Source organism: Ambystoma mexicanum, chromosome 2q, assembly GCF_040938575.1.
Source record: "Ambystoma mexicanum isolate Mex_15411 chromosome 2q, UKY_AmexF1_1, whole genome shotgun sequence".
Lineage (NCBI taxonomy): Eukaryota > Metazoa > Chordata > Amphibia > Caudata > Ambystomatidae > Ambystoma > Ambystoma mexicanum.
Genome location: NC_090924.1, coordinates 1,175,375,714 through 1,175,403,337, shown reverse-complemented (window position 1 = coordinate 1,175,403,337; position 27,624 = coordinate 1,175,375,714). Strand labels below are relative to the sequence as shown.

At 48.7% G+C, this 27,624-nt stretch overlaps 1 protein-coding gene across 3 annotated transcripts in view; it reads left to right on the top strand.

The window, feature by feature from the left end:
• Positions 1-27,624, top strand: part of CASD1 (CAS1 domain containing 1) — an 895,825-nt gene that overhangs the window by 782,459 nt on the left and 85,742 nt on the right. For all 3 annotated transcript variants that reach the window (XM_069648572.1, XM_069648573.1, XM_069648574.1), the window contains 2 exons: positions 6,337-6,414; positions 21,262-21,354. In XM_069648572.1, coding sequence (XP_069504673.1) covers positions 6,337-6,414; positions 21,262-21,354 — 171 coding nt within the window. The remainder of the gene's footprint in view (positions 1-6,336; positions 6,415-21,261; positions 21,355-27,624) is intronic.

Here is a 27,624-nt window from a genome sequence, read left to right as displayed (position 1 = left end):
TGAGATCAGATGTGAATGAGGCTCTAGGGGGGATCAGACAGGACATAGAACAATTGGGGGAGAGGACGGATCTAGTATAAAAGGGCCTACAACAAGTGGACAAGGAAACAGCGGCCAAGTGAAGCCATTGAGAGACTTGATGTAGCCACTCAGAATTTGGAAATTCAGATGGAGAAAATGGATCGCGAAGGATCAACATAAGAGTGAAAATGCTGCCGGAATCGGTCTCGGAGAAGGACCTGAAATCGGAAATACAGACAATCTTTGTTGAGATCCTGGAGGAGAAGACTCCAGATGGGATTGAATTGGACCGCGTACATAGGGTAGGGAGAATTGTCAAAGGCCCAGCAGAGAGACGGAGGGGCATACTAGCAGCCTTCACTAGGTACGTACAAAAGGAGGCCGTTGTCCAGGCAGCAAGAACAGGGGACAATGGAGCATGGGAGGAGCAACCATTTGCAATCAGGAAGGGCGGGAATGCCCGAGGAAGGAGAGGAGAGAGAGCAGGAAGGGTGTGCTCTTCCAGGGGAAGAGAGGGAGGAGGGAGAGGGGTAGAGTGGGAGATTGGGGGGAGGGGAGGCCAGGCAAGGAAAGGTGGGAGGATGCGGGGGCAACTTATAAAGGAGAGAGTGAAAGGAGGTAACCGGCAAGCTTGGGGCAAGAACAGATTCATATCTATTCAAGTGGCTAGCACATAATGTTAGGGGGCTCAATACCCCCCCTTATGAGGAAGAAACTGGAGCATTCACGAGGAAAGAGGGGCCGGACGTGCTGGGACTACAGGAAACGCACCTCTTGTACAAGGACCAGGGGTGGTTGAAACTGCGGGGGTTCGACCAGAACATACACGCCTCCGGAAAGAGCAAAACGGGGGAGTGACCCTGGCAATTAAAAACACAGTCGACTTCAGAGTCACTGAAGCCCTACTGGACAAAGAGGGGAGGTATATTATAGTCAGGGGGATGCACCAGGATCTCCTCTACACCATAGCAGTGGTGTGTGCCCCGAACTCCGGCCAGGAGCAGTTTCTGCGGCGTGTCCCGGGGGTACTAGAAGAGAAAGCATGGGGCCACATAATCTTGATAGGGGTCCTCATACTAGCCTGGGATAGGGAGCAGGACAGGTTGGGGGAGGGGGGCAGTGATGTCAGCAGAACTAAGGGACAGGATCGGGAGGGCGGGATTACGGGACGCATGGCAGGAGCTGAAGGGGGACGAGGAGGGCTACACATTCCTATCAGGAGTCCACGGGTCACAGTCGAGAATCGACTATATCTGGGTTTCAGCGGGTCTGGTGGGCAGGATCCACAAGGTTAAAACAGGCCCTATAGGGATTGCAGACCATAAGACGGTATCCATCCACTTAGATCTAGGGCGCAAGGAAAGAGGGCTGTGGGGATGGAAATACCCAAAGTTTCTACTTAGGGACCCGGTAATCAGAGGGGAAATGGAGGAGAAGATCAAGAGCTTCTTCGAGAACAACAAGAGGGGGGACGCGAGAGAAGATATAAGATGGGATGGGTTCAAGGCCACGCTCAGGGGGGAACTGATAGCATCAACGGCACAGAGGTAAAGCAGCTGAAGGCGCTGGAGGCGCAGCTTGAGGCAGAGGTAGAGGCAGCAAGACAAAAGGTGGGAACAACCCTGCGCCATGAGCAAGTATAGGCGAGCACTAGGGCAATTAGAAGTCCTCCGAACCAAAAAGGCTGAAGGGGCACTGCTAACCAACCGCCAAAAATATTACGCTAAGGCATATAAGGCGGATGCACTACTAGCGCGCCTACTGAGGGGGGCGAGGTCAAATAACCTGATCACAGCTCGGAAAACAGGGATAGGAGAGCGGGTTACACGGTCGGGGGACATCGAGGAAGCATTGGCTGAGTAATATGATTCCCTTTACGCATCACAAAATCCTCAGGCCTACCTACAGGAGGAGTTCTTAGAAAGAGTACAGCTGCAAAAAATTGGGAGGGAGGCACGGGAGGCTCTTAACCGGGAGATCACGCAGGACGGAGTAAGGAGCGTGATCAGTAAATTTGCCGTCTAATAAGGCTCCGTTGCCGGACGGCAACACCGCAGCCTTCTATAAAACGTGCCTAGCTGAACTAACCCCGCACTTGGCGTTTCTTCAGGTCGACAGGCAGGATAACCTCATCCATGGAGGAGGCCAGGCTGACCCTTATCCTTAAGGCCATCAAGGACCCAGAGGAGAGAACATCCTACAGGCCCATTGCATTGGTAAATGTTGATGCCAAGATCTACACAAAGATCTTGGCATACAGACTTGAGAACTATCTCCCGGACTTGATCCACCAGTACCAGGCAGTTTTCATTAGAGGCAGGCAGACAGCGGACAACATACGGCGCGTGGCCCACCTGGTGGAAAAGGCACAGAAAATGGACACTAGCGTTAGATGCAGAAAAAGCATCCGGCCGCGTGGAGTGGTCCTGCTTGTTCCGGGTAATCCAGAAAATGGGCCTTGGGGGGGAATTCTTGACAATGGTTCAGGCCAATTACCAAGCAACGTCAATGAGGGTGGCGGTGAATGGGGCGATGTCGAGACCCTTTAGGCTCAGAAGGGGCACGAAACAAGGTTTCCTGTTGTCCCCAATGCCATATGCAATTTATTTGGAACCCCTCCTTCAGGCTATAAGGGAGGCAGATGGGATACGGGGCATCCCATTCAGGGGGGGAACGTCAGAAGGTGGCAGCGTTTGCCAACGATATGCTGCTCACCCTGACAACGCCAATTGACTCTATCCGGGCAAGTAGAGCTCTGCTGGAGGAGTTCGGGGAGGTTTCAGGCCTGAAGGTTAACTTCGGCAAATCCGAAATCTTAAACCTAACCCTAAGTGCAAGGGAACGCGAAACCTTGAGGCAAGCACTCGATATTCGGTATCTGGGAGTGAGGATCATGGCGACCCTCGCGGGCTGGTACACGGCCAACTATCCGCCACTACTGAAGGATATCAAACAGGATTTTCATAGGTGGAGAAACCTCAGGGTCTCATGGTTGGGACGGTTGGCCGCAGTCAAAATGATTATGCTCCCACGACTGCTGCATCTATTCCAGGCGATACCAACAAGTTTTTTCAGGGAACTAAGGGTCCTGAGTAATGAGTTCCTATGGGAGGGAAAGCGAGTGAGGGTCAGTAGGCACCTGTTGATGGCACCCAGACGGGAGGGAGGGCTGGTGCTACGGAACTTCCAGCGTACTACGAGGCCAGGCAGCTATGGGTAATTAGCGTATGGCTTCAGGAGGGGAGGGCACCCAAGAAAAGCAATGGGTGAAGATGGACAGAGTGGTAGCACATCAGAATTTGGCAGAAGTGCTATGGCTACCGAAACAACACAGTCCAAAGCACCTGTACGAGAACACCATAACTTAACTAGTAGTAGACAACTGGGATAAACTGGTGGGAACCAAGGGGATAACGACCTTCCCGTCGTCTTTCACACCTATATTCAACAATGGGGACTACACACCTGGGCTGGAAAAGGGGGCATTCAAGCAATGGCAAGACGGGAGGTGCAGGAATCTGGGGGACATGTTCTGAGGGGAGGGAATACTCTCCTTTGAGGACTGAAAAAGTGAATTTACAGTGAAGAAAGAAGAAAGACTTGGGTATGCACAAATAAGGCATTGGGTGTTACACCCCAGGAACAGGGTGGCAGCGACCAGGGAAACAACCCAGTTTGAAAAATTCCTCCTATCTAACGATGGGATCAAGGGGCTAATATCGAACCTCTATAGGATATTGGACAACGCAAATGCTAGGAAACAGTGGCCGTATATGCGGAGATGGGAGCGGGTCCTTGGGAGGGAGATCGGAGGGGAAGAATGGGAGAGGTTGTGGAGGAAGATCCCCTAGCTGGCAAAAGCATCTCGGTTACAAGAAGCATGGTATATGATTTTACTCGGCTGGCACAACACACCAGCCCGTCTTCATAAAATATACCCGGGAACCTTAGGGAACTCCTGAAGGGGTTGCGGGTTCTCTCCACTCGGACCTCACGTGGTTGTCCAGGGACTGCAACCTGCAGATGGGAAAGCTCTTCCGGCAGCTGCCCCCGCAGGTCACCATCACTACGGACTCCCCCCTTAGAGGACTGGGGAGCCACTCTGGACAGCCACAGCGTCCAGAGTCTGGACCCGGCAGGAGCAGGAGTCAAATATCAACTGGTTGGAGCTCAGGGCCATCTAGCTAGCCCTCAGAGCCTTCCTTCCGCTCATTGGGGGCAGGACCATCCTGATCCAGACCGACAACTCCACCAGCATGTACTATGTCAACAAGCAGGGGGGTACCAGGCCCCCCCCCTCTGTGCAACCTAGTGGTCCGCATGTGGGAATGGGCCCCGGAAAACATAATCTACCTCACGGCCATCTACCTCCTGGGGAGGCCAACTTGGAAGCAGACAGGCTCAGCAGAGTGGGAGTGGACAATGGAACGACAAGGTGCTGCAAGTGGTCCTCAACACATGGGGCCATCCTCAGGTGGATCTATTTTCCTCCTGGAAGAACAGGAAGTGCCATCAGTTCATGTCTTGGCAGGGCTGGGGCCCCGTTGCCGTGGGCGGCGCTTTGCAGATTCAATGGGAAGACATAACAGCCTATGCCTTTCCTCCCACACTCCTGATCCCCAGGGTACTCGGCAAGATAAAGGAAGCTTGTCTCCTCAGCATCATCTTGATAGCTCATTGGTGGCTGGCGAGACCGTGGTTCTACGAGTTGCTCAGCCTCACGGACAGGCCACCCATTCACCTTCCGCTGGGTCCAGCACACCACCTGTCCCAGCAAGGGGGCAGGGTTCTCCACCCCGCTCCTCAGAAGTTAGCCCTCGCAGCGTGGTTCCTGAGCAGATCACCCTCAAGCACCTGAGCATATCACGGGCTAACCTGGAGACCATCTAGGGCGCTAGGAGCAAGGCCACCAGGAGCCAATATAAGAATAAATGCAGCAGGTTCGGTCACTGGGCAGTCTCGAAGGAAATCGACCCCCTGACATGCACGCTGGACAATGTGCTCTCCTTCTCGGCGCAGCTCACGCATACAGGTGGACACATGTCGCACCTATCTGGCAGCCATAGGGGCCTACAGAAATTCAGAGGAGGATGTCTTCTCCTCTTCCAACCCGATAGTCAAGAAACATCTGCAGAGTTAGCGAGATCCAGGCTCTGGTGGCATCAAAACCCTATACCACTTTCCACAGGGATAAGGTGGTCCTGTGGACTCACCCGGCGGTCCTACCTAAGGTACCCTCCGCCATCCATATGAACGAGGAAATCGTTTTACCTACATTCTTTGCTGACCCCAAAGATGAGGCTCAGAGAGTCCTGCACTGTCTGGATGTCAGACGCGCTCTGAAATTCTATCTGGATTGGACCAAGGGCTTCCACAAGTCTGTTTGTCACCTTTGGGTGCTCCAGACCCGGTTATGAGGCATCCAAGGCTTCTATTGCCTAGGGGATGGTTGCGGCCATCAAGGAGGCCTATGGGGGGCAGCACAAGCTGCTGCCAGCCAACATGCACGCTCACGCGGTCAGAGACAAGGCTACGGCCATCGCATTCCAGAGGCAGGTTCCGTGGAAAGTCCTAAGCTTTTTGTAAGCATTACTGTGTGGACGCCGGCTCTAAGTCGGACGCGGCCTTCGGACAGGCGGTTCTAAGGAACATGTTTGCTTAAGGAGGGTCTCCTCTCCACCCTGTGGCTACATTCAGTTGTAATCGCCCATGCAGTATGGAGGAAAGGGGGCGGGACGTAAGAGTAATTACAAGTTACTCACCGTAGTGACTAACATACTTTTAGTCCCCTTTCCTCCATACATCCCACCATCCTCCCCCCTAATAATACTGGTGGCATTAGGCAATGTTAAATAGTGTTGACGCGTCAATGGGGACTGAGGAGTGGTCCCGGTGGGCGGAGTCAGGGTAGCGCATTCTCCCGGGGGCGCACCCCCTGCGCGCCTCTAAATTTAAAGGGGAAGGTTTTTCTGGTGAAAAAGGTTCCGTCTCCAGTCCCTAGGAAGGGACCCCTATGCAGTAGAAGGAAAGGGGACTAACAAGTATGTTAGTCACTACGGTGAGTAACTTGTAATTTTCTCAATGTTCTGACGTTACCAAGTATTGCAAACCAAACGGATGTCAAAGTTAATTTTAGTCCTAACAAAGTACTGTACCACATTTTACTTGCTATTTTGATCATTTTGGTATTCTAGACCATTGTTCTTGTATATTTATGGAGTACCCAATCTGATTTGTTGTTCTTTGATTTAAACATGTGCAACATATTTAATTGCACTTGTTTCATAGGCTAATGTATGCTAATTTGTGTTTCAGACCTACTCTATATGGGCAAGTAGCTGCAGAAACAAAAATGAATGTAATGAGATGCATCCTTCAGTCTCTGTGGTGCAGGTAACTACCAATGTGTTTTGCTTAAACTGTGGATTACTTTATAATGCACTTCCTTGCTTCTTTGAATAAACACTTGTCTAGTTTTACAATATGAAACTCAAAGTACTACTAACATTGGTCATGATTCACCTGACAATGCACTTACCTGCACAAGTACATTTTAATGTGGCTGAAAAATACACAGTTACTAAGCAGGTTTTGCAGAAGATAGTCTTGTATTCAGAGTGAAAGCGCCAAAGAATGAAACCGCAGATACACACCTACCCCTGTCTAAGAGGCAAAAGAGAAAGAACTCTTGCATGATGTTGACCGTATAACTCAGTGATTGGTATGATGTGTGAAAAACATCTGTAAGGTGAGTAGCAAGTAACATCTGTAACTTAAAATTCCCTTCTACTGCATCATGAGAGCTCGGAGAACCAAACGGGACTGGGTTCTCAAAGGGAAGGTTCTAAGAGCAGCCGTTGAGGTCAGTCCACAGACCTGTATCTGTAATCTGTGGTCTGTACATGTAACCTGTACATCTGTACCTTCTATGTTGGTACTGAATACCAACAGCATTACATGAAAGTTGCAGCTTACAAGTCATCTCTGCCTGCAACATAGCACATTTTGGCAATGAGGTGAACTAAAGATGCTGTATGGGGAGCAGCTAAACCTTCAGCCACAGCCCAGAAAAGACATCCATCCACTCTGGCACCCCACTCATTGAAGTGTGTGAGCCTGAGGAAACATCAAATGGAGGGAAAAATCAATTAGCCAGTGTGCCCACTATCTGCCAAAGGTGGTGATCCTGCAGGGACAGAAAGACCATCTCAAGCTTGTCAAAGGTTAGCAGACAACCATTGTTTGGAATGCGTGCCCTCAGGACGCAAAGACCCTTCAGAAATAGCTGGTGCTAACTCCTGCCTGTCTGCTGCTCCATGGGGCACAGGGAATGCTGCACCACAGGCAAAGAGGCAGGAGAAGCAACATAAGTGCCAGTGGGCAACGTAGTAATAATCAGATTACTTGAATTGAGTATAGCTCCACAAGGAGAAGTTAGGCCATGGTCGTCATTTCAGATAATTGAGAGCCAGGAGCAGTCTACTTTATTTTTGCAGGATTATGGTCACTTGGTTTCCTGTTATACAACTCTACCTGCATTGTAACAATATAATGCTTGTCACTCATGCATATTGAAATGACTTGATGTCCACGCATGCTAATGGATTCCTTCCTCCCACGGATTCCTCATTTATGATAGCCTACCCACTGGGAGCGCAGCGCAGCTCTGTCACCTCCGCCTGAAGCCTCTATGCACCCCCTGCTAGACATGATGTTGGGGTCCTTATATATCAAGGCATGCACCCCATGACCTTAGTTCCTTTTTACTGCTCACTTGTACACTTCGGGGACATGCTACTTTATTAGAGTAAAGAATGCCCAACCCTGGTAAGGCCTTGGAATTTAAACCTTGCATGGATTGCAGATGTCGGTGTCGGATACCCATTGCATCTGTTTTTTAATTGCTTAGGGGAGCGTCACAATGTCAACGATTGTGGTTTGTGTCAGTCCATGCAACCCAAGGCCCTCTGGGAAAGGGCTGCTAAACTTTTCACCTACCTCCACAAGGTGTCTGTTGAAGGCACGCGGTCCCTGTCGAGATCGTGCAGTTTTGAGTGCCTGTTTGGATAGGCTGCCCGCAAAGGAAGACGAGAAGAAGCAACGCAAGAGATATCCATTCCCCTGGCAGTTCTTCTCATCATTCTTTTTCTTAAACCTTGAGGAAGAAGTCCTCTCTCCAGAGACTCCCCGTATGCGACGTACAGGTACGGTTTCCCACCTAACCCGCCACACAGGAGGGATGGGAGACCTTCCGATTGAAGATGGTTGACATTTTCGACAAGACTTCTGCAAAAACGGCGCTACTGGATCCAACGGGACGCACCGTGTTTCCCCAAACCAGCGAGGAACCCATAATGGAACACTCCCACATGCCTACGGGCTTGGGCCTGGACCACAAGAGTGATTAGAACTCCCAGAGCCATGCCAGGACCGCCCTCCTCTTCGGCACCGAGGATGACTGTTAGGCAAGATTGTATGCAGTACTCTGTGGGAGACTGCACCAGCCTTGTCCTCCTTGCAATAGGGAACCCAACCTTTGGTATAAGTCTGTTCTATACAGGTTGGTAGTGTGGCTGCGCAGCAAGGCTTATCTCAAGAGGGGTCAATGTGAGCTGTAAGTTTGTGACACAGTGTTCCACAATTAGAATTATTCAAATAAACTCTTAGACTCAAGGTTTCTTGATAAAATAATTATTAATTTATTTCACAGTCAGTTATATGAGCCTGCTTCAGAAGGGAGCAAAACATGTAACACTTAAAATATATTTCAAACACACTCTGTTTCTCTAAATCAGATGATACCCATTTGGGATGGCACACAGACACTTCTTACACCCTGAGGTGACTTAAATAGCTAGGACACTGTGGACATTGATGCATCACTGGTACATTTGGAGCAATACTGAGTTTGGAGCAAAGGTTAGATTGGGGAATTCATAAACTGGTAAGCACTTTTTAACCCTCCAGTGCAAAGTAAATTAACCCTTTCCTGAGGGAAAGGCAAAAGCACAAAGTCAGAGGTAAGAAGAGTATCTCGGGGAGCCAGGAAGCCAATGTTAGTTGAGCAAAGTCTAGGGGAACTGAAGATCTTCTTCTAGGTAAGTAAAAATCTTGCACAATGTTCTTGGAAAAGTTTGTAGAAATAAGATTCACTTGAAGGGCCACAAGCTGTGAGGCTTGTGAGGGGCAAAGCTGTAAACAACTCTGCAATGGCAACCAAGACAAGTCTTAACTAAGAACAAGTAAGGCTACACAACAAGAGGTAAGTCCTCTTAACTTTAAAATACCTTTGGTTAGAAGAAAGGGTTCCAGCTAGCTTCTGTTACTGTGTAGCTCTGCAGATCCTGTTGTTCCTGGGCCTCAGTCGTGGAGACAAGGAGGACGACGTCTGGAGACTCCTGCACTACAATTTGAAGGTCGTCGGCAGCAATGGGCAAACTTCAATTCAGTGGCACTTTGCGCTTTCAGCTCCTCACGTCTATAGCAAATAGCACCACTGTGGTCTCTCGGATACCACTCTAGACTTTCCTTGCATCTGAGGTCCAGCACTCTGTTGAGGTGGCTCAGGCTTGGTCAGTCCTGCTTCAAGGGAGTCGGGGGATCTTCCTTAAGCTTGGGTCTGACTAACTGATGCACTCTGTCTGGTGTTCCTCTCCCTGGTTCCTCAGTTCCTGCAGCAGCAATGGAAGTACAGCTCCGAGAGGATGTCCTGACGACGTCACTTTGGGGTTGATTGGTCCCACCAACCCAAGGGGAGAAGTCGTCCTTGCTGGGCCTCTCTAGTCTTGGCGAATTTGGAGTTTCAGCACCGCAGCAGGGCTTCACCGGGAAAACCAACGGTCCAGGAGTTGCAGCAGGCGCCTCTTCCAAGTTCTTTTTCGGATTCCTTCATCCAGTGGTCGACTCTGCCTTCCAAGCCAAAAGCCTCGCCTTTTATGCAGGTTTCTCCCATTCATTTGCAGCCTAGCTGTCAATCACACAGCAGGGTGGCTGTCCTCCAAGGACAGCCAGCCGGCCAATCACCTTTGGGTGCATTCCTGTAACCAAGGGGATTAAGCACAGTGTGTTTTGGGCACCTCCCTCACTTCCTGCCCCTGCCAGACACTCTGGAGCCAGAGGTGGGCTTCACCAGTGAATCCTGCCAAAGACAAAAGACGAACAAAGGGACCAAACCTGGTTTGCCACGCAGAGTAAATCTCAGGAAGGACCTTTCCAACAGGAAATGGTGAAAAAAGAAGACTGGTGCTTTTTAACAAAATGGGCACCCATGGGTGTCTTACTACAGCTGCAATTGCAGCCCGTGGTAAAAACACACAATGGTAGGACAAAGTAAACCACTGCCACCAGCCATTCATTGTAGAAAGGGGTAACCTAAAAATGTTACATGAGAAACTAGACAAAGGGGATACTAAGTAACCCCTCCAGCTCCCTATTGTAAGATATTGTGTGCTGGCTCTAGAAAGTTACAACAATGTAAGGCAAGTCAATTTCACTTCACTGCTCTTGGAAACAGCAGTTTATCCAAGAGAAGGTATTTAAACCTTTGGGAAATCTGAAGGTGCTGTGTGACACAATGCAAAGATGATGCCTATGGAGTTTGTCAGACTCCAAAGTCAAAAGAAACACAGAGACCCCAAATCACAGAAAAAAATACATGAGTGGGAAAAAAGGTCTCGCTCTCTCCAGGTTAGAAATTAAAAAGTCCTAAAGTCAACTAGTGTGAGGAACTGGAGGGCGCCCTCACTTCTGTTTCCCCAACATGCTCTACTCAGTGTGCCAGGGAAAGGCCATTGGTTTTGGATCCCGTCCCTGGGGGTGGATATGCAAGGGGGTTACATGTCTTTTCAGTGAAAAATGTTTCCTTGAAAGATGTTTCACCGAAAATTTTTCATTGAAAACTTTTTCACATAATGTAGATTAATGACACTATTCACAGGAAATCTGTACACCAAATTTTCCGAATTCTTTTCTTTTTATTCGGGGCCCCCCCAAAGCTGTGTTTTCTGCACTTTAAAACACCCCAAACATTCCCGAATATTTCTTTTTTATTGGGGGGTCCCCCAAAACACGTTTTCCAAATGTAACCCTTTACCCCACCCAAACATATATACATATATTTTAGATTTATAAAAATTCAGTGAAAGATTTTTCTGATGAAAAAATATTTCAATTAAAATTTTTCGTTGAAACATCTTTCAATGAAACAATTTCACCATGCAAGGGAGGGTCACCTGGGTGCAGGGTATTATGGCAATGGGGAGAAGACTGCAGTCCGGCCTAGACACTCCTGACTGCGTGGGTTGCTCTGTGGCAACGAGTACGGTGGTGCAGGGTCATTCATGGATGAGGACATCCGGATTTGTACAGGATGTTCAGGCAAGGCCACTGGCTATGATGGGCAGTACCTGTTTTGGGCCGCGGCCGACAATGAGGTTCCAGTCCTCCCAAGGTGTTGGCGAAGGGGCAGAGGTGCCACTAGAGATCAAGCAGCAGCTACCATTGTCCCCTCAGCCTCCCAGGGTGTAAACCCTCTGTGAGGAATTCTGCCACAAGTCCCTTTTGGGAGGGAGAATTATCCTGTTTTGCATAAAATGCTTGTGCCACGTCCGATGCTTGGCCCAACAGGTTGTTCAGCAAGGATACTGCCTCCCTCTCTTTTGTGCCCTCGGGACCAATGTGCTCTCTCCCCCACCTTGCCTCTGGACCCCATCCACTTGGAGGAAGTCCGTCCGCTTCTCTATAAGAACGTGATGGAGCAGGTGCCATGCTCAGAACAAGGCAATGGGTGGTATTCAACTTATTTTTTGGTGTCGAAGAAAGATGGGAGATTGGAACCATTTGTAGATTTAAGGCTTCTGAATTTCTACCTGTAAAAGGACAAATTTATAATGGTAACTCTAGCCCAGAGCTTCTGAGTCCTCGATCTGCAGGACTGGTTGCTGTCACTGAACCTTCACGATGCCTACCCCCACTTGCCCATTCATCTCGAGCACAGGAAGTACAAGAGGTTAATTGTGGGTCAACATCACTATCAGTTCAGAGTCCTGCGATTTTTCTTCTGCACTCAGGCTTTTCACCAAGCTGCTGGCGTTGCAAGCTGGTCACCTTAGGAGGGAGGATATTCATGTATTTCTGTAACGCTCACCTGATTCCCACGGGGGCGTCGATCGGAACTGGACTGCTAAGGTCTCCACCAGCGTTATTCGTAGTGCAGAGACGGCTGACTGGACCGGCCTCCCTAGCTTTGTCTGCTTGATTCGTAAAAGTAGTTTCCTAAAAGCAGGAGGAGGGGAATTAGCCACCCAGTGGATGCAAGGAAACACTCGTTTAATTCGTTCCCTCTATGCACCCCGATATTCCCCTTATGTTGGCTCACCTTATTGTTTGTAATGATGAGCTCTCCATCCTGCACCGAGCGCGAGTTCCAGACGTGTTGGACTCCGTGGTAAATGGCAAGGAGCAGTAAGTATAATGTCTATAGAGTTCAATTGTCTGTTATTCACTCGTTTTTATCCCTTTTGTATTGCCGCTTAATCCGAGAAGAGTTCACCTGAAGTGCTGCAGGTTGCGCGTGGGTAAGAGTCTGTATTACCCAGCGTTGTCCGGTAAAAGCGAAATAAATGTCTTTAAAAAGTGTTCTTTCCTCCCACAGGTGCGGCGTTAAAGAGGTGGAACGCCGATGAAAGAAGCCTAGGGGAACGGTAACTCTGGTGAGTAGAATATGGTTGCTTTGATTGTCTTTGTTAGCACCCAGCTCACATTGTTCTTTGTCCCTTCCAGGTTCCACGGCTGCAGTGATGAAAAGATGGCTGCAGCGCTGAACCGTGGAGATGCAGACTGGTAAGTATGGCGCGGTGCGCCTGCTAGCGATGCAATGCTTTTATTTCCGACGTGTCTTTTCCAATTCTGAAGTGCGACGAATTCGGGAACAGATGAAGATTAAAAGGTAAGTTCTTGCTCTTATTTCTCTTTCTTCTAGGATGGTGTCCAGGTTCGAGGCGGGCGTGACAGAGGACTGGATGCTGCAGGCACGGTGAGCGTCACGCTGCTGAAGTGCAGAATAACGCGAAGCATGGGCTGCTGTTCGGGCGTGGTTTAAATAGCCTGCAAATTAGTCCCAGGTAAGAAGTTCCCCAGAACCACACCAGAGTACAAAATAGTCCCTGGAATAAAATAGTCCCATCCAGGCCTCACGTGGGCTTTGATTCATTTGCAGCATGGTCTGCAGGAGGTAAGTATAGGCGCCAGGACTGAACCCAGATAGGCCCCAGCCGGGGCTGCTGGGGTCTCAATAAATGTCTGGATGCCTGCTCCCGAGGCTGCTGGGCTGGGTCCGGATGCCCGGGTGTAGGCATCATGACAATTTCTCTACCTGGAGGACTGGTTTATCCGAGCTCACTTCTCGGACAGACATCGGCACATCTGTTCCACACGTGCAGCCTATCATACAGCCTGGGTTTTTCCCTGATGTACAAAAAGTCCTGCCTTTCACTGTCCCAATCCCTCTATTTCATCGGGGTGGTCTTGGACACTTGCCTGGGTAGGGCATTCCCGCCAGAGGACCGAGTGGCAAATGTCTGAGGGTCCATGTCCTGCAATCACAGGGATAAGTTCCTGTCTCAGCCTCTCTCCTGCATTCTGGTGGTTCCGGAAGCCCAGCTGTTCATGAGGCCGCTTCAGTGGCTCCTTTGTTGGCAGTGGTCTCAATTTCAGGGTCATATGTCCAATCTGCTACAGGTGTCAGGCCAAGTTGCTCAAGACCTTTCATGGTGGACCCTGAGATACCACCTACTGAAAGGTCCATTGTTTCGTCAACTGGCCACAGGTGGCGGTGGTCACCAACGTATCCCCTACCCGTTGAGGCGCACACTTGTCAGATCCTGAGGGAAGCCGACTGTGGTCTCCCTCAGAGTCTTGAGGGTACAGCAACTTGCTTGAGCTGAGAACAATCCAGCTGGGTCTGTTTGCCTCCTTCTCCTCTGTGCTGAGCAAAACTGTGCTAATCCTGACTGACAACACACAGTGACCATCCACTACCTGAACAACAGAGGTGATGTGTGTTTCTTGCTTCTATGCAGAGAAGCAATGTGACTGTGGTTCTTTGCTCTGGAGAACTCTCTCTCTCTGATGGCTCCCCATCTTGCCGCAAGGTAGAATGGCAGAGTGGATGCCTTGAGCAGACAGACTTTGGCCTCTGACAAGAGGGAGCTCTGTCTGGAAGCTTTAGAGGAAGTTTTCTCCTGCTGAGGAACTCCTCAAGTCGATCTATTCACTTCCAGTGTTAACAGGAAGTGCACGTTTTTTTGTACCAGGGAATTTCGACCAGGAGCTGTGGGTGACGCACTGACGGTTGAATGGACGCTAAACCTCCTTTGTGTTCCCACCAATCCCTGTCGTCCTGGTTTTCAGGAGGCTACGTCGTTTCGGGTCCACGTTGATTGCGATTGCCCCTGAATGGGCCAGAGGACGTGGAACAGAGAGTTGCTGGACATGTCCATCTGCCCTCCCTAGCACCTTCCACGAAGAATGGATCTGCTCTCCCAGTCAGGACGAATGCTCTGTCCGAACCTCAAAAGCCTGAACATCCGTGCTTGGCTACTGAGAGACTGAGATACAAGGAGTGTGACTTGTCGACAATGCCCTTCAGCTCGGAGGCCTGTATCCAAGTCTATTCATGCCTGCAGGTGGCATGCATTTTCAGATTGGTGCTGGGAGAGGAATCTGGACCCTTTAACCTGTCCCTTATTTCTTATTCTTGCTTTGTTGCTGCCTGTGTCCCAGTCAGAGTACCACGCTGCAATTCTTTGAAGATGTCCCTGGCACAGGGCTCGTCTTCACAATCCCCACAGTTTTAGGAAGTTCTGGCAGGGTTTGTGCAACCAGTTTCCTACACACTAATTTATGGTTCCGGCCACTGACTGTGTGGAAGGCCCCATGCCCAGCGGGGGGGGCACTCTCCTCAGCAGGGCTTTCAGGCGGGGGGGGTCCCCAAAGTTTGTGTTGCGCCACTGGTTCCGGCGTGGGATTTCAATTACATTTTGACATTCCTTATGGGTGATCCGTTTGAGCCCATTCATCATTGTCCTATTAGGTTGCTTAACCTTACTGTTTTTTTCCTGGTTGTCATCACTTCCTGCTAGAAGGGTGAGGGATCTCCAGGCATTCTGTTCAAACTCCCTATTTGGTTTTCTACAAAGAGAAGGTGACGTTTGAGAGTGAGACACTCCTTTTTTTCCAAAAATGGTATTGGATTTCCATCTCTCTCAGAATATTCATCTACCTGTGTTTTTTCCTCTGCCCCATTCTTCCAAGGCAGAAGTGCGGTTCCATTGGACCTGGGGCAAGCTCTCAGCTACTATGTTTCACAGAGAAGGGACGTCGGCACAGATTACCAGCTTTTTTGTTGGTTATGCTTGTGGACGTGCTAGCAAGGTTGTGGCCAAACAGGCCCTGTCATACTGGATCATTCTCTCCATCTTTGAATGCTATGATCTGGCTAGTAAAGATGTTCCTGAGGGTTTCTGCTAATTCTACCGGACAGGTGGCAGCCACCTCTGCCCTGCAGATAGGGGAGTCCCCATTCTGAACAATTGCCAGGCAGCAACATGGGCCTCATTACTTGAGTTACCCTTTGGGTCTGGATGCCCGTTCCAGGTACGGCAGTCCTCCGAGATTTCTGTTTTAGGTCCTCCTCCCTCCTCGAGATTCATGTACTGCTATGGGAGTCTGTCATAGATGAGGAATCTGTGGGAGAAAGGAATCCATGAGAAGAACCTCTTATTCCTAAGTTCCGTCCCCCATCCTCCATACTAGACGGGACCGGCGCCTTTTGCACCACAAAAGAATGCACCCCCCCATTTAAATTTTAATTTAGGTGCGAGAATAGCCATGACCGCTCACCCTTCCCCGCTCCACAACACCACACCACAGTCCCTTTTTCTGCACAACACGAACAGACGTCTGCACGGCATCAGCGTATTTTTGCTGCACACTCCCTTTTTTCTTTCATGAGATTTCCACTTACTTTTTTCTTTTATTTTACCACAGCCTTTGGCACTCCTGGCGCATGTCGGGTACCTCTGGCTTCGGGAGGGGTGCGTTGTGTGGCACTCCTTTTCCCACCTCGGATGCCTATTCACTCTTCTTACAGTGCTTGGGCCCCGACCGTAGGTGAGATTTGTGTTTTACGTGTGATGCGTTGACTCCAAGGTCTCTTTAACAACCGGCTCGCAAGGTGGCAAGAAATACTCTCAAAGTTGCCACTGGACCACCTGAAAAAATGTGCACATCGAAAAACCTGTGACAAGGTAAGTGAACCTTTATTTCAATGATTCCTTAGAAGGGGGCGGGGGACGCCTCTTCCCTTGGAGTTCTCTGACTGGGAGGGGTCGGAAAGATTCTAATACCGGTACAAAGCCTGAGGCTCAAGCAGCTACCGGTGCTCGCACAGAGGGGTCCATGGATCCTACCAGGCCAAGTACCGAGGGGCGTAAAAGCTCCACTACTGGACGTTCGTCCGATGGGCCGGCTGGCTCTGTCTATTCTTGGCCCGAGGGGGCGCATCTACGCAAGACTAGCAGCTCTTTAGCTGAGGGCTCCAAGTCTACCAGAGCTAGCTCTGAGGTTCAAAAGAGAACCGGTACGTTACTGTGGGTCCAGTAAGAACTCCTCTTAAGAGTGTCATGCCGTACACTGCCCCCCTTCGTACTCAAAAGTTTGCCACTGCAGTCTGAGGTACATAAAATGGTGGCAATGCCCGTAGCTGCTCCTGTCTGCTCAGCATCTCCTGACATGAAACCATCTTCTGTGACCTCCTCCCCATTGGAAAGGGCTACAGAGGGTTAAAGACTGCATTTGAATAGTTTGGTGGAGGGAACATCATGTTCACAAACGAAAACGGCAAGTGAGCCACTGGCAAGGGTAGAATTGTCTAGTGGTGACATTCCCTGTCATACCCAACTACATCTAGTGCTCTCAGGTATTCCGAGCCATGGATGCAGCATCCCAGACAAGGCCCTTAGGTTCCAAGCACATCAAGGACACAGTCATCAGGATCTCCCGGCTCTTCAGTACAAACTTTACCAGCATGCGAGGATTTGTTTTTAATAGAGATTTCTCTACTTTATTGTATGTTTTATTTATATAGCGCCTATACACATAAAAGTGTTTGAAGCGCTCAAGGAGGGTGGGAACAAGCGGAAAAACAGTCACTCAGAACACTTGAAATTCTGAAACGATAATAGTCTGTACAGGAAAAGTAAGTGCTTTAATACAAATAACAATTGAGACACAGCTAATAGGCCTAACAGCGATTCTGTATTTTTACCAGTGCAATTAAGGGGAAGACAAGGGAGAACAGACAGACGATCATCAGGCACATTGCATTTGGGTTGTGCAAGTGCTTAGAGGGTCACAGGGCGGGGGAGGACCTAGTGCACCCAGTCGGTGGAGACTGGGGTAAGTGAATTGAGAGCCATTCTCTAGGGTTATTCTAAGTGCAGTGAAGGTGGGAGGGAGTAAGGCCATGAGGCAAGTGCAAGAGAGGACTGGAGGGGGAGCCCAGGACCCGTGAGATTATGAGGTACACAAGGCGGCCAGTCAGAAAGCTGTAAGGAGAGATGGAGGGAGCAGAGGGCTAGGTTAGCAGAGTAGAGGGAGAGCGAAGGAAGAGGAGAAGTGGAAGGTCTTGAGAAGTTTCCGGAACTAAGAAGGTCAGGCTTGTTGATGTTGTCACCTCATATAGCAGCTGTTCTAAAAGGACTTTTAAAAAGGTTCTTCCACAAGAATTTCAACAACCACAGGGCCTGCCACTGCTGACTCCGCTAACTAGTCAACCACCTCTTCCACCATTGCCTCCACTCCCAACATTTGTGGTGGCCAGGAACGCGCAAAATATTGAAGCTGGACCTTCTGGCAGTGCGGACAACATCCCTAAAGAGATGCCCAAGAGACAGAATCCACAATATCAATCTGCTTCAAAGTTGCCGAACAAGAAGCATGACAACAATGACGAAAAGGAGGAAACTGATTGCCCTTCCTCTGCCAAAGCTTTTTGATGATAGGCTGGTGGGATTGGCAGATTTTTTAGGGTCGTCCATACCTCCATGTTTTGCTTTTTTGGTCACACACGGGGGCCTTAGACTTCCGCCCTTTCCTGCACGGACCCAAAAAAGTTCTTGGACTCAGGGAGGCAATATATCACACTTAGACTACTGGTTTAGAAGAAGGTAAATGTATCGTAATAGGCCCTTTATTCACACACATTATACGCATACACCTAACTAAAGCATAACATCTAGTCGATTATACATGAACCTAGAAAAAGAGCTTCACCGTTAGTATGGTTGCAGAAGAGACCTTCATCTCGGCCAACCTCAACACTGATTTGTCCCAGAGCAGGTAGGCAGAGAGATCACTCGTGCTAGAGGGGTCTTGAGCGGAGCATCCTCCCTCTCAGCGACACTGCATCACCCGGGGTCCAATTCTCTCCGTCTTCCCTGAGGAATACCTTTACTCTTTATTGGGAAAATCCCCGCCCCTTCATGGTTACCATACTACCCTTGGGCGAAGGGCAGACAACAAGCTTTGGAAGCAATGAGTGGAAAAATCCAGCCACAAGTGTAAAATCCCAGCTTCTCTCCCTCGTCTCCGTTCCCAGCACCCCTTATCACTGCACCTGCAAAGCTCTCACTCCCTTCTTAGCTCGTCCTTCAGCAGACAATACAACAACTTTCCTCCACAGTTAGCTCATCTGACATCATTATGTGACCTTGCAACCTTTGAGAATTCACGTTTGCTTACTGAGCCCAAGAAAACATAGGCTTTCATTGCGGTAATGGAGGTGAATGTCCAAAATGGCCATGCACCAGCGCCATGTTATTTAGCTAATTTTCACACACGCACTCCACTCCACAAGAGCAACCAGACGCAGGAGTTTTAGCAGAGGTTCTAGCTCTACAAACATCTTCCAGGTCAGGCATTCCCTTACAGAAGGATGTTTTCAAAGTGTCAAAAAAGATGTCTGAAGCCACATTCTTACCATTTGGTAAATAGAAAATAGAATGACCAGTATAGACAATTGGGCACAGAAGGGCCTCTGCTGGCCTCACACCCACAACCACATTGTTTGGAAGAGGCTGCGGCTTCCCTTTATACCAAAACTGCTACTGCTGGCTCATCGAGTCAAGCGGCTACATCTTTAGTCATTCTCAACAAAGAGGATAAGCTTTTGGGAGAGATATTTACCTAAATTCATCATTACATTTACATCAAGCTAATGCAGATACATTTATGGCAGTTGCTAATCAATGGCTTTGGGTGGAGATTTCTGAGTTTACCCAGGATCTTCCAGTTGACCGACAAGCAGCTTTCAAATCCTGCCTAATTGAGGTGAAGATGGTCTCACAAAATTTTCTAGAATCGCTTTTAGTGCATATAGACACGGCCAGTTGAGGCATGTGTATAGGGGTGAAAATGCGAAGGTCTGCCAGGATGAATGCCACTAAATTCACCAATAATTTACAAGATAGGATTTTAGATCTTCCTTTTTGAAGGAGATGATCTTTCATTCGTCAGCTGATGAACTGACCAAGAAAAAGACCAGCACACACACCGCTAGATCGTCAGCTATTCTTACCATGCTGGTTTCAAAGGTGTTTTCACAAACTCAACCCAGACAAGAAGTCGCATCAAGATCTGGGATTTTAGAGGCTTCCAAAAGAAGAATTTAGCAGCCTGTTAGATTGCCTAATACCTAAAGACGGAAGCATCAGAGAACTAACCCTCAAGGTTTTTAGACACCCACCTCCTCTGCATCAGCCTCAGAGCCAAAGAAACCATGATATTCTTTTCCAGGTCTACGAATCTCATGTAGGCAGCAGAGTCTCTCTGCACATTTTTGTTTCCAAAAGTTTGAGTCTCCTTGTATCTTTTCCTTTCCCAGCATCCCTCCCGCTCATACATATCTTCTTAAGGAAGTCCAGAGCTCGATGGAATCCCAAGCGGTGGAAACAGTTCCTGTGCAATGCAGGGTCAATGGATTTTATTCCAGGATCTTCGCTATAAACCCATCGTTCCTCAACCTTTGAACCCCTAGAAAAATTTAAGATGCTGACTACGGCTCAGATTGGAGAATCTCTATGCGAGGCAGAATGGCTATGTGCCCTGGACCTGAAGGACGCTTATCTGCATGTACCAATTTGCAGTCATCAGCGACAATACCTCAGATTTTCAATTAGGGGGAAACCTTTCCAATACAACGTCATCCCATTTGGTCTAAATTCTGCGCCACGATTCTTCACAAAGATAATGCACGCAATAGCAAGCTTGCCTCAGCGACTGCTGAAGATAAAACAAGATGGCAGAGGAGAGGCAAAAAGCAGAGAAACGGTTGAAGTTGTTCTGGGTGGTTGCTTTTTTTTTATAGCATTTTCTAATTTGAAAGAAGTTAGTTAGTACATCCTTAACGTCGCATACCATTTTGTGCATCATCTGATCCCTTCCTTACTGGTCCAGTTGAACATCGGCATCTCAGGAGACTTTTCGACTTGGTTTCAAAATTTTTGACCCATCGATCAATAGCAGCCATGCTGATGGACAGACTTGATTGGAAGGGTTGGCAGGAATCCGTTGGAAGTTATAATTATAATTGGTCATTTATAACGTGCTTAATACCCAAAGGTTTCTAAGTGCGGACCCAGGGATTGAACCTATATTGCACCGCGTCCTCTTGCTTCCAAGGTGAACGCTTTGCACCTGAGCTATCCTCACGAAAAGGACGCTTTTCTACAAGTTTATAGGCATGTGTTGAGGTTATGCTGAGCAGTGGTGGCACACTTGCTAGTTTTGTGTACTTTGTTTTGAAAACCTTTCATTGCCTTGAATGTTGACCAAATTGGAAACAGTAAGTACATTTTACTAAATTCAGCATTACAACTGTCAAGTTTTAAACCACTTTGATTTGCAATGTTTTGAAATGACTACATTATTTGACAAACATGCTGGTATGTGAGCATGCAATGCAATTTGGGTGTGTGTATGGCAAGAAAGTATTAGTGTGCACATTTATGTATAGTTTTCATACAAAGCCATTTGCCTGTCATCTTCCTGGACACTCTGATTTGTAGACTAGATCATATAATGTGTGCTGTATGATTAAGTTCATAGTAATTTCTCTAACATGCTATGAGGGGTTCCTGAATAGTTTACAATTACTGAACACATGTTTTGTTTCCTTTGTAGATTTTAGCTTTTGTCCTTATCCGAAATATTCCTGGATATGCACGCTCTGTGTACAGTACATTTTTTGCCTGGTTTGGCAAAATTTCTTTGGAAGTAAGTACAAGCTATACATGTTATAACAATGGCACTACATGATCTTACTGCACAGTGTTGTTCTTGAAATAACTTTAAGGAGAGAGGTACTTATATTTTTGTTACATAATGAAAAGTAGGTACATGTATGTTTTTGTGCTCTTTTGAAAAATCTGATCTGTGAAGATGACGCACAGCTACGGTTCAATTTGAATTCAAGCGAAAGGGACTGAGCCTGCCAGTCATGCCTCTTGAACATAGATCTAGTGGAAGAAACAGCAGTGACTCAAGAGGATCCCCTGCTTACAATAGGATTCTTGTTTTTGGGGCCCTGGGAACTTCTGGTCTCTGGAATTTTAACCAAAAGAGCTTAGGGTGTACCATACACCTTCCTTGATAACCTGTATTTTTTAATAAACTCTTGCCTGTTGTTATCTTACACTAAGGCAGTGTCTCAAACTGGACTTGTTAATTTTAAGTGTAAGGAAAAATTGGTGCCTTCCTTTTACCCTGGGGGTTAATATTGATATTACATTTTTGGCTGAAAGGCTGTTTGGTGTGCTCGTGAAAAAATAATCGTCTTACACTAATTCAATTAAGGATAATCATTTTTTTAATTATGCTGTTTTAGATGGTATGGTAATGTTTATTTGTAAAGCGCCTATACACTGGCAAGTGTTACAAAGCGCTCAGGGATCTGGTGGGGCAAGGGGAAAAACAGTCATTCAGCGCCCTTGAATTTCAATATGATACAAGTCTGCACAGGAAGAGTGAGTGCATATAATACAAATAACAGTATACATAGCAGCAAATAGGTCTGACAACGATTCTGCAGTGTTTCCAAATGCATCGAGGTGCAAACGTGCAAGGATGGGAGACAGGAAAAATAGATGATCTTCAAGGCATGGTACGTTCAGATCGTGCAAGTGCACAGACGATGTAGGAAAGGGGAGGAGGAGTGGGAGAGCAACTACGTCTGGCTCCCTCCTTATCAACACCTGCTCTCACTAGAGTTGTTAACCCAATAATAGAAAAACTCTTTCATCCTTCTCCCTCAGACCCTATGTATATCAGAGGTCACTCCACCCCAGACTCTCTGGTGGTGACTACTACAAGAAAGAGGGCAGGGGTCCCTTTGTCAACCGGCGAAGCACCCCCTGATAAGGAAGAAAAAGACTTTACGCCCTTGGGAAGAGGGTCACGGTCGCAGCAGCGTTTTCAACATGTATTGCCAACAATAATACCTTGTCGGCCAGCTACGCCGATGCTCAGTGGGCCTTACTACAAGAAGACATACAGGAGGTTCCCGAACCTCTATGTACTCGTCTCCTGACCACTGTCACTGTGGGCAGACAAGTGAACCAAAGCATACTTAAGAACACTTTGGATTCTGCCGAGACGGCTGGTCGATCCCTGGCTCAGGGCACACTCCTGAAGAGACATGCGTGGCTACCGAACTCTGGATTCAAGCCAGCGACGCAAGCATCACTTTTAAATAAACCAGTGGAAGAATCCAACCTGTTTGTGTTCCATGTGTTAATATCCTTGCAAAAATATTGGCATGCAAAAATATCGCCATATTTCTGCGGCGATATTAAGGCATGGAACCTGCGGGGGGACACCCCGAAACCCCTGCATTATTTTAAAAGGACCTGGGACCCCCCTGCAAATCCCGCTCACAAAAACCCCTAATATTATCCCCACTAAAAAATATCACCTATGGCCTTTCCCGACGACCATATATACAGTTATATTTTTGGTGGGGATAATATTACCTGAGACCCCTGTTTGGGAAAGCGTTTGACGTGGCCTTCGACCGCAAAAAAGGAGCATGACACCCTAAAACATTAGACCAAATTACACAGAGACCCACTACAAGACAAGGATCTGGGTCCAGAGGGCTTTTTCGTGGCCAACGCTTCCCTCAACAACAATACTCCTCGGGAAACAATTGGAATTCTCCACAGGGAACCAGCGGATACACCACCCCGTATCCTCAAAGGGGTCAGCATCGTGGGAAAGGAAGGGGCCGGAACTCTACCCCTTAGAGCAGGGGTGCAGAACTGATGTTGACAGAGGGCCGAAAGTACCTTACATGATGGCTAATGTGGGCGGGGTGGTAGGCGGGACGCGGCAGGAGGTTTTTTCAACCCCCAAATTGTATTAAACACATGGAAAAAGAATGTTTTTGAGGATTAACGATTTTTATTTGTATTTCAAACTTACATTTTGTACTACACATTTTCCATTGTTATATATCATTTTATTAAACAGACGATATACAATAACTAAATAGAAATAAATTATATTTTATTGACCCTTGATTGGACATTCCATTATCTTGGACTGCTATAGTTTGCTCTTTGAATTGCCGAAGAGGAGTATGGCCTTCGTTGAGTCAGGTTTCCTCAAAAAGCAAAGAATGTACATCTCCTAACTGTGCCTGTTTTAGTTTTAATATTGGGTTCATTCTTGGAGTGCAACACTATGCCCCATGGCTCCCACCCCCAACCAAACACTATGCCCCATGTCCCTCACCCCCAACCAAACACTATGCCCCATGGTCCCCTCACCCCCAACCAAACACTATGCCCCATGGTCCCCTCACCCCCAACCAAACACTATGCCCCATGGCCCCCTGACCCCCAACCAAACACTATGCCCCATAGCCCCCTGACCCCAACCAAACACTATGCCCCATAGCCCCCTCACCCCCAACCAAACACTATGCCCCATGGCCCCCACCCCCAACCAAACACTATGCCCCATGGCCCCCACCCATCAAGCAAACACTATGCCCCATGTCCCTCACCCCCAACCAAACACTATGCCCCATGGCTCCCAGCCCCAACCAAACACTATGCCCCATGTCCCTCATCCCCAACCAAACACTATGCCCCATGGCTCCAACCCCCAGCCAAACATTATGCCCCATGGCCCCTCACCCCCAACCAAACAATATGCCCCATGGCCCCCACCCCTCAAGCAAACACTATGCCCCATAGCTCCCGCCCTCAACCAAACACTATGCCCAATGGCTCCCACCCCTCAACCAAACACTATGCCCCATGGCCCCCACCCCTCAAGCAAACACTATGCCCCATGTGCCTCACCCCCAACCAAACACTATGCCCCATGGCTCCCACCCCCAACCAAACACGATGCCCCAAACCCCACACCCCCAACTCAGCATAAAAACTCTCAAACATGCACCCATACAGACATGAACCCCCCAACTCAGCATACAAACTCTCAAACATGCACCCATACAGACCCAAAACCCCCAACCCCCCAACTCAGCATACAAACTCCCAAACATGCACCCATACAGACCCAAAACCCGCGCCCCCCCAACTCAGCACACAAACTCTCAAATATGCACCCATATAGACCCGACCCCCCCACCCCTCAACTCAGCATGCAAACTAGCATGCATGCACCCATACAGACCCTGCATCTCAACATACACCGCACTTACACTCCAAAACAAACATTCATGCACACCCGACATTCCCCACCCCTGCATCTCAAACACTGCACAAACATACAAAAACAAACATTCATGCACACTCGACACCCACCCACCCTCGCATCTCAACATGCACAACACAAACATACAAAAACAAACATTCATGTACACCCGACACCGCCCCACCCCTGCATCGCAACAAACTCAACACAAACATACAAAAACAAATATTCATGCACACCCGACACCCTCCCACCCCCGCATCTCAAACACTGCACAAACATACAAAAATAAACATTCATGCACATCCGACTCTCCTGCATCTCAACATACACAACACAAACATACAGAAACAAACATTCATGTACACCCTACACCCCTCCCACCCCCGCATCGCATCGAACACAACACCAACATACAAAAACAAACATTCATGCACACCCAACACCCCACCCGCATCTCGAACACAGCACAAACATACAGCAGAACAGACCCGACACACAAACATACCACTTACTGGACGTGCTGGACGGCAGGCTAGCTGGAACGCTGGCTACGTCTCCGGCACTACGGCTGGCATGGGCGTGGCAAAGCTGAAATGCCTTCCGGCATGAAGCCTTACTGGCCACGCCAGCCGTAGTGTTGGCCCTCCATTGGTGCAGCACACACGCACTACGTGACTAGTAGGAGCCACGTGGTGCGTGTGCCCTGAGCCAATGAGGGCCAGTGTTTTGTCCGGCCCGGTAGACTTTCCTAATGGAGTGTGGCCCTTAAGCAGCATCGGCCGCCCTCCATTAGGAAAGTCTTTGTGCCTCGCGGGCCAGACAAAAAGGCATGGTGGGCCGCAACTGGCCTGCGGGCCATATGTTGTGCACCCATGCCTTAGAGGCTCCCCGGCCTCAGGTTCAAAATTACCGAAGATACGGGTCCCCTCTCATGCCTCCCCGGTCGGGGGACGGCTATCATCGTTCCTTCAGGCATGGGAGGGGATAACTACAGACCAGTGGGTGCTAAAGACCGAGGCCCACGGGTACTTTATAGAGTTCAACCGGTCCCAACATTCAGACCTCACCGAGCAAGACTGACACCAGACCATCTTCGTATTTTCCTTCAGGAAGTCGAGACACTACAAGAAAAAGGAGCCATAGAAGTCGTCACAGGTAAAAGAAGGTATTTATTCAGTGTACATCCTTGTATCCAAAAAGGATCTAACCATGCGCCCTGTTTTCGATCTACGCCCAGCGAACAAATTTGTAAAGCCACAAAACTTCTGCATGGTCACTCTGCAGGAAGTAATTCCCCTGCTATCTCAGGGGTTATTACATGGCAACACTGGACATGAAAGATGCATGCTTTCATATTTCAATGTTACCAGTGCACAGAAAATACCTCAGATTTATGATACAAGACAAGCATTATCAGTTCAAGGCACTACCCTTCGGCATAACATCTGCACCAAGGGTATTTACAAAGGTACTAGCGATGGCAGCAGCACATCTGCGCAGGCAATCCATCCCGGTCTATCCTTACCTCGACGACTGGCTCATAACAGGGGACTCTTACAAAACATGTCTGTCAAATACCCAAAAGACGATAGATATTTTATTCAGTCTGGGATTCTATATCAACGAGAAAAAAATCCAGCGTACACCCCAGTCAGGTCAAACAGTTCCTAGGGGCTCTAATTCGAACAAAGGACGGCCTCGTCTTCCCCTCCAATGAGAGGGTTCAAAACATGTTGTTTCAAATCCCTCAGTATGTAGCCAGTCGAGATGTGACGGTACGCAAGGCTATCCAACTGCTAGGAATGATGGCGTCATATATCTACTTGGTACCTCACGTGGGCTTGCCCTTGCGCCTAATGCAGGAGTGGCTCAACAGCCAGTGGTGTCAGTCCAGCGGACAGTGGGACAATCTAGTGGTTGTCTCACCAGCCCTCGTTCTTTCGCTGCAATGGTGGTCGAGGGATAACCTCTTGAAGGGGAAATCCTTCACCACCCCCGCAGTGGAAGCCACTCTAACTACAGACACGTCTGTCACAGGGTCGAGAGCTCACCTACTCCAACAGACAACACACAGTTTGGTCGTCAGACATAGCATCCAACCACATAAACCGGTTGGAACTGTTGGCAGTGTTCAAGGCACAACTGCAGGGGAAGATGGTCCTGATCCTCACAGACAGTACCACGGCCATGTACTACCTGAACAAACAAGGGGGCACTCACTCTCCATGGCTGTCCAAACTGTCCCAGAACATTTGGAAGTGGGCTCTCAAACGCAACATGTTCCTGTTATCACAACATGTTCTAGGGGAACTCCATCTTCTAGCAGGCGTACTCAGCAGAGATTTCCCGTTGCCCATGGAGTACAAAAGGTGATTACACAGAGACATCGTCTCCAACGTTTTCGCAGAATGGGGCTTCCAAGAGACCGATTTGTTCGCAACTCTGGAGAATGCTGAATGCCAACATTACGCCTCCAGGTACCCCCAGAACCGTTCCAAGCGGAACAGACTCTGGATAACATGGGAAGGGAAATTTGTTTACGCTACCCCACACCCACCATCCCCCCCGACTCCCCTTCTCACTAGATAGTGCACAAGATGCACCAGGAACCAGTCACGAAGATACTAGTGGCCCCCATGCGGGCCCGCCGACCCTGGTTCGCTCATCTGATGGAGCTGTCCCTATCGCCTCCAGTCAAACTGCCTTGCCTGTACAAAATGTTGTCTCAAGACAGAGGGGAGACTCTTCACCCATGCCCGCAGACATTGAATTTAGCGGCCTGGCTCCTGAGGTCATAGAGATTGGGCACCTGCTGCT